General features: G+C 33.4%; 1 protein-coding gene across 1 annotated transcript; it reads left to right on the top strand.

Annotated features, from left to right (window-relative positions):
* The first annotated feature begins 3,304 nt into the window (after positions 1–3,304).
* Positions 3,305–7,541, top strand: LOC105178070 (2-oxoisovalerate dehydrogenase subunit alpha 2, mitochondrial). The gene is made up of 9 exons (XM_011101425.3): positions 3,305–3,695; positions 4,736–4,870; positions 4,955–5,137; positions 5,642–5,799; positions 5,887–5,986; positions 6,259–6,370; positions 6,456–6,595; positions 6,670–6,855; positions 7,171–7,541. The coding sequence occupies exons 1-9, from the start codon at positions 3,447–3,449 to the stop codon at positions 7,333–7,335; spliced, it is 1,428 nt and encodes a 475-aa protein (XP_011099727.1). The 5' UTR covers positions 3,305–3,446; the 3' UTR covers positions 7,336–7,541.
* The last annotated feature ends 410 nt before the right edge of the window (positions 7,542–7,951 follow it).

Raw genomic sequence — 7,951 nt, 5'->3', positions numbered from 1 at the left:
AATGGAGTTGAATTTTAGAAAAGTAGCATATTAATTTAGTCCAATTTCTGCAAAAAAAACCACTTTCACCAGAAAAATGAATTGTCGCGTGCTAAGTATATGTATTTTTCTGATGAGATTGATATTTTTTGACAAAAATTAAACCAAATATGTTAATATGTAAAAATTACTGGTTGTCAAGTTGAAATCGGAACGGAAAAGTATCATCCCCACCATAATTATAGAAAGGAAAATGCATTTACCCCTAGTAAACAAATGTTCAAATTTTACAAGTTAAAAGTAATATAGTGCTCGAAATAATAACTTATCAAGAGGATCTAAATACTGCCAATAAGACTTAACTCAGTTGGCGAAGTTGAGGCCGTACGATCTTAGAGGTCATGGGTTTGGACCCCATTTTATGCGTGGGATGTTGTGTTTACTAAATATTTGATATTATTAATCAAAGTATGATTATTAGATATTGTTATATGACTAGATTATGATTGTTGTAATAGATAGATATTGATATCTGACTGGAATAATTGTAATCAATTTATTTCAATTAATAATAGTTCATCGTTCTTACTTAAAAAAAAAATCTAATTACTTTTTTTTTATGCATTTCAAAAGCATTATAAGATATGCCTAATATTTTATTAAAAAGTAGCAAATGTTGAAATAATAAAATTAGATGATTATCCATTTGAAAATTGAATCAACTTGTTTCTTTTTTCTTTGGATTTGGTTCCCACCACCTTATTCGTTTCTGAAAACATTCAACTTCACATTCATTCTTGTTATTAATGTTGTTATGTAGATTGCAATACATAAATAATGCCATTTGGGATGACATTTAAAATTTATTTTGTAGTCTTTTATATCTCATTTAATAGATCGTATTATGTATAATTATTGTATATTTTTATTTTTGTACAAATTTTTTCTTAGCTTAATGATTTTTCTTGTCTTTTTTTTTTATATAGTCGCAAAAAAGGACAGATAATTAAATTTTCTTTGATTTTATTAATAGAATATGTCATTCATGTTGACTTAAATTTCATTATGTTTCTGCTGTCAAAGATGACTGATGGAGAGATGAGAAATATATATATATATATATATATATATAAATAAATAAAATGAGACGAAAAACAATTATAAGGGACTAAAAATTTGGTTTTTCTTCTTCGTCTAACTTTTTTGAATGGTTTACTTGCTAAATTTACCCTAACCAATTTAGGCTTTAAATTTTTGTTCTTTAGTTTTAACTAATTTGTCCGGACGATTGTAAAATTGATTATAAACTAAATATTTTGAAGTAATAAATTTTAAAAATAATTAACTATATGTAGCATTTGTTTAGATTCATGATTTTATAATTTATTATGCAAGTATAGATTGTAAATTTCAAAACTAATCTTATTCTTAAGGTTAATAAAGGAATAAAAGTTATTATTCAGAAATAAATTAAGAAGTCGTGTTTGCTTTTTAAACGCGAATTCAAACTGTTCAATCACAGAGCTAAACGGGGCTTAAGCGTAGATGTTTTATTAATAATATTTTGGGATTAGCCAATAAAATGCGTGGACGGTAACTTTTTTTAGAAAAATACATTAAAATATGGGAAATAGATTAGGAAAACTTGAGTTTTAGTGAGGAAGATGTCGTGTAAATTTCATCGCATCGAGTGATGACAGTGAAAGTTCGTTCATAACAAACCACTTTAAAATCAATTTAAAAAGAAATGAAAAAATAAATCAATGGAATTTTCAAATATAAAAGATAAAATAGTTAATTTCTTGAATGTCATGTTAATTAATTATATAATAATATAGCACTATGTTTTATATATTTGTTTAAATTATGTAAAGCAACTAAAACAATTATTTAGTTAAATTTTTTATGATGAATAAAGTTTGCTATCATTGGCTAATATTTTGGCTAAAGAGAGAGCAAATGATAGAGGGTAATTAATTGCATTTATTCCTTTTATTTTAAGCCATAAATAATGATAGGTTGGACATAAACATTAGACTAACTCAATTTAATTTAAGGGATAGTTACACTCCCCTCTCCTGACATTTGGTGTACTTATACGTAAACTCCATGTGGTTTGAGAAATTACATCTAACACTCTTGATATTTACTTTCATTTAATAGATAAATCCCCTCGTTAGTCAAATTTTACCAAATTTGCTGATATTAATAAAAAAATTTGAATAAAAATTTATATTTACCCTCGATTGACTCATTACTAACTTATTGCCAGTCAAATTATTTTTTTCTGACTAAACTACCCTTATAACAGTGAAGATATACCTCCTCTCATGCATTAATGCGTAAAAAAGTATGAGGGTAGTTTGATCATAAAAATATTTATTTGATCTGCAATAAATCAGTAATAAGTCAATCGGATGTCAACATATACATATTTTTTTTTTGTTAATATCAGTATATTTCATGAATTTTCACTAATTGGGGGACTTATTTATAGACAATAATTTTTAAAATCACAGAAGATCTACATATAATTATATCAAATATCAGGGGAGGAGAGTGTAATTATCCCTTAAATTAAATTATTCCTCCTGAGCGAGGATTGACAATCTAGCCCATCAAATTAGATATCATGGTGCAAGCCTATAATGTCAAAAATTGCTCCTATAATTGGTGTAAAAATAATTGTTTTGAGGGCAACATATGCATTTACATATGATTTATATTTTTTCACAATTTCTTTTAATCTAATATTATGATTCTTTTTTATATACTTGCGAAGACAGTGTACGACAACAATTAGTATTTTAAAATGTACAAAGTTATTTATTATATATTCATAGGAATAGCATATCAGCGCAACTAATATAATAAAAAGAGATTCTCCACGCTCACAAGCAACGATTAAGAATACCACCGTACCAAATTTTTGTAAAATAAAAAATGACCTTCAACTGATAAGATAACTAATGTATGTTTTTTTCTTTTTTTAAGTTGATAACTAATTTATTCAATTTTTAAATTTTATATTAACGGATCTGGTTTATATATTTTATTTTTATTTATAATATATTATAAAATATAAAATATTATTTATTATATACGTAAAAAAAAAAACGACGTGCCGCAACATCTAATTTTGTTTTTGTATAATTCTGATGGTGTAATTGTGTTAACATTTTGGGATGCTGGTTCGCTACTATGCCCATATGGGACTAGCATTATTTGTTTTAAGGGTGGTAGCTTATTGAAATGCAACAAAATCAAGAAGATACATTGCACACATCCACATTCTTATTGATTTAATAATTAAATTATATTAAATCTACCACCTCGAACTTGGGAAACTATTCACACATTCTAGCGTGGCAAGCAAATCCACTCGCTACCAACAAGTACTTACCTATCCATCTTCAACAAATCCTTTGCGCTTTGCTTTGACAATCAAATTCATTCTCATCTTTCCAATGGCTCTGTGCTTATCGAAATCTAGAAAATTTTTGGCCCATCTGAAACCAAAAATGGGTGTTTTGGGAATGATGAACCTCAGTTCTTGGAGTTCTTGTTTGTCCCGAAAGCAGGCTTCTTTATCCGGAAATGGCAGAATCCCACATGCATTTTTCTGGAATAGGCCGCCCCTTTTCACGTCTCGTCGTTTTGAATCTGTTAAAGCTGATATACAATTGGGTTCTCTGCGTCCTGCTGGTGATCCTCAGGTATCTTCTGGTACTGCTGTTTTTACGATTTTCAGTAATTTAAAGGAAGTTAGTTCTGATAATCCTGAAATGAGGGTTTCTCATGCAGATGGTAGATTGGTTATGATTTGTGAAGTTAGGCGTGACTCTAAGGTTTAAATGTTTAATGAGTATTAAGTGTTTCTATTTTGCGAAGTTGATTGTCTGTCTCCTTTTAAAGGGGTGTTTGCAACAGTTTCTGCCTCAGCAGTTCGTAAAAAGTTGCAAGTCAGTTGTCGGTGGAAAAGTTTTTTAAAATAAAAGTAAAAAGTGAAGAATTTTACCATAAGCTGCTGGAGTAAAGGGGGAGTTGTTTATGTCTTTTGGTTTAAAATAATTTAATTTTAAGCAGTTCAAAAAGAAGCTGTAAACTTATTTTCTGATAAAGGTTAATCTTAGGAGTTGTTATTTATTCTTGCTGCAAATTTTGGAACTTTAGTTACAATTGTTACGATATGATTATAGAATTGAGTCTCCGGTTTTTGGATAAAGGAACAGTTTTGCAGATACTTGTCACCAGATGTGGTGGCAAAACTTGAAATATCAGGCAAAATTCTACCAGTTCTAATTGATAGGTGACTGATGTAAAACCCATTTCTGCATTCTATTAATTGTAATGATAGTTGTGGCATGTTTTGTAGTTGAGCAATATGCAAATATGTGCAGAGGTTTATTGAAAGATTACAATTTTGCGTTGCTTTGTTTTTCTGTACTCTCTGTGGACGCAGGGATTGTTATTGATTTTGGTGGTTGCTTTTGCAGACTGTATTATTGACGCATTAGCTCCTGTTTTAAGTTATGCAATATGGTTTTTTATGGGGTATCTAGTGGAAGGGAAGTCTCTTATGTCTTAATTTAGTGAAAATATAATTTAAGAACTTGAGTGGCTTCTTCATTCTTAAAACTCTTGTATATGTGTAGCAAATAATATATGAATGTTGTAATGATGTACATTTGTCTTTCGTATTTACAACAATGCTACTTGAATTGTTACAGAATTCTTTTTTAAAAAAATTTATTAGGTACTGAATTTCCCTGGGGGAATAGTTAAATTTACTCCAGAATTGAAATTCCTATCTGACTTTCCAGAGGAGAGGATTCATTGCTACCGAGTTCTTGATGACAGTGGGCAGCCAATAAGCAACAACTTTGTGCAGGTATACCACCAAAGTATTACATATATTGCTGCTTATATTTAAATGCAGCCCGTTACATAAATTTTTGGGTATAAATGTAATCAGATAGACAAGGACGTTGCTGTGAAGATGTACAAAGACATGGTCACGTTTCAAACCATGGACACCATCTTCTATGAAGCCCAGAGGCAGGGAAGAATTTCGTTTTATGTCACTGCAATTGGAGAAGAAGCCATAAACATTGCATCTGCAGCTGCACTCACAATGGATGATATTGTCTTTCCTCAGGTTAACCATCTCTGTAAATAACACATATATGTTATTTTCATACGTATTTGAGGAAGGGCTCAATGATTAAAATATTGCAAGACACATTATGAAACTTGTGCAAAAACAAGAAGGAAAATCAAATATGGAAAACACAGGTCTAGATGAGGTTCAGAGATACGTCTATCGTCACTCAAGTTTCTCTTATTAGGATAGAATATTTGTACAAAGTACAATAGACGAACACCCATCAACTCTTTATATAAGTACGGCCCTGCCAAAACATATAAAATTACAAATTTGCCGCCAGCAATAAAGTTGTATGACGTTTATAATAAAGTTAGGTCAATCTCCATACTCCATTATGCAAACGGAGAGGGAGGGTGAGGAGAGAAATGTTAAGAAGGTAACCTTCAGAATTTGCTATATTTGATGGATGATCCATCTATTGTCTACCCCTTAAACATTCAGCTTTTAGTGTTGTTTCTGCTTATGTGCATGTAAAGTTAGTGATGGACTGTGCAGTATAGGGAGGCTGGAGTCCTACTGTGGAGGGGATTTACCCTGCAAGAATTTGCAAACCAGTGTTTTGGAAACAAAGGTGACAATGGCAAAGGGAGGCAGATGCCTGCTCATTATGGATCCAACAAGCACAACTATGTCACAGTTGCTTCGACAGTTGCGTAAGACAAGACAACTGTTGGTGCTAATATTTAGTGTCTGCTATTTCAAATTTTAGCTCATGATTCGTGGTGGTAACTGTCCCTCAGTACTCAAATTCCCCATGCCGTTGGTGCTGCCTATTCACTGAAGATGGATGGAAGAGATGCTTGCACGATTACTTATTTTGGCGATGGAGGCACTAGTACGGTAATATACACAGCTCAAAATGTTGTAGGCACGAGGATTATAAATTCCCTATCTTCCATTCTTTTTCTTGCTTTGTGAATCATATGATATTAGGCAACCCTCTGTGTTGATGGGTATGACCAGAGACGAGGCAGATTGAAGGGTTCAGAACAAAATAAGAAAAGAACTACTGCATTCTGTTATTGTTTCAACCAAAAATTCGAAGCTTACCAAGAAATTTCATGATCTTTTGAATTCCGTTGTAATATGCTTGTTCTGTTGTCAATATTTAGGGAGATTTTCATGCTGCTTTAAATTTTGCTGCTGTTATGGAGGCACCTGTCATACTCTTTTGCCGAAACAATGGATGGGCCATCAGCACCCCAGTTAGTGATCAGTTTCGAAGTATATTCTATTCTATGAATGCATTATGCATAAACTTCCAAATTTTATTATTTTTCTTAAACAGAATTCTCCACTTCCTGGATAGGTGATGGTATTGTTGTCAGAGGTCAGGCCTATGGAGTCCGTAGCATCCGAGTCGATGGTAATGACACACTCGCTGTGTTCAGTGCTGTTCATGTGGCACGCAAAATGGCAATTTCTGAATCTAGACCTGTTCTAATTGAGGTGCAATTTGGTATTTCATATCATGATTCTGTTACCTTTTCTGTGCTCTTCAAAGCCTACTTTTTTATCTACAGGCCCTCACATACAGAGCAGGACACCACTCCACATCAGACGACTCTTCCAAATATCGTCCAATTGAAGAGATAGAATGGTGGAGAGCAGCTCAAGATCCAGTCGCAAGGTTTAGGAAATGGCTTGAAGGACAAGGTTGGTGGACTGCTCAATCCGAGATTGAACTCCGGGACCGCGCCCGTCAGGAGGTAAAATTTGCTTGAGCTAGATTCATACTCAACAGAGTGACTTCATACATTTTCTTCCCATGATATTTATTACACATGCAGCAAATGATTTTACAAGATCACTTTCTCTATACATGTTTTATGTACCCATGCGGTTTAAGTGAACATAATATGTTCAATTTTTCGACCTGATGGGTTCATAGATAAACCTGGTACAATAACATTGCAAATGTCTACCGTGTTTGGTCATTTCCACCCGTTTCATTGTAGCAATGATGAAAGCACTTTTAGTTGTACTGATGCTCGTTTACAAAATGTACCAATTGAATGTTTCAGGTTCTACATGCAATTCAAGTTGCAGAGAAGGTCGAGAAACCTCCTATAAGAGAAATTTTCACAGATGTGTACGACGTTCCGCCTTCAAACCTCCGGGATCAGGAGAAATCACTTAGAGGGACCATTGAACGGCATCCGCAGGATTATCCTCATTTTCCATTGTAGATAACTACTCAATGGCATCATATTTGACCTTTAGGCCGTTATCCTGGAAAATACTGACATTGGCTGCAGCTATTCATGATGGTGATAATTTATTCTAGAAATCTTGTAAATCCACCCTTTCCATAATATGTTTCAGGAACTCATAAAATCCTGATAGGGTGTCAGAATGAAATAAGCATCTTGAATTTAATGGAGTTGGCGGACTATCCCCAGAGCATTCTAAATTGCTTTATATTAAGACTACGCCTCGATATCTGAGGGAGCTGGCTGTTCTTCGCCCTTCCGCAATCAACCAAGCAATTGGCTTGGCCAAACTACTGGAGTTGAAGCTCAATGATGCTTGCCGCCTCTCTCAGCCCTTCGACTTGAGGCAGCAGCAGTTTCTCCACCACTTCTTCCTGCCCCTTGTTCTAAACCTCCTTTCCTGATCCGCCATCTCAGACCCTCCAAAATGCAAGAATGTTGTGCTCACGGACTCTATTTCAACTGGGACGATGAGTTCGCCCCAGCCACGAATGCAAATCAAAGCAGTTTGCCTTCTTGCTTGTAGAGGAACCTGACCACCCTGAAATCCCTCCACAATATGCACCTTTTCACAGTTTCAACGATATATCAC

The sequence above is a fragment of the Sesamum indicum genome, linkage group LG9 (assembly GCF_026168435.1).
Source record: "Sesamum indicum cultivar Baizhima isolate 11 linkage group LG9, ASM2616843v1, whole genome shotgun sequence".
In the NCBI taxonomy this organism is placed as follows: Eukaryota; Viridiplantae; Streptophyta; class Magnoliopsida; order Lamiales; family Pedaliaceae; genus Sesamum; species Sesamum indicum.
Note: the sequence above shows the minus strand (reverse complement) of the source record. Positions and strands in the feature narration are given on the sequence as shown.

Excerpts from the sequence above, each read along its gene's own strand:
- LOC105178070 (XM_011101425.3), top strand. The coding sequence starts at position 3,447 with ATGGCTCTGTGCTTATCGAAATCTAGAAAATTTTTGGCCCATCTGAAA. Across the intron at positions 4,871-4,954 it reads TAAGCAACAACTTTGTGCAG|ATAGACAAGGACGTTGCTGT; the intron begins GTATACCACCAA and ends AAATGTAATCAG. Across the intron at positions 6,596-6,669 it reads CTAGACCTGTTCTAATTGAG|GCCCTCACATACAGAGCAGG; the intron begins GTGCAATTTGGT and ends TTTTATCTACAG.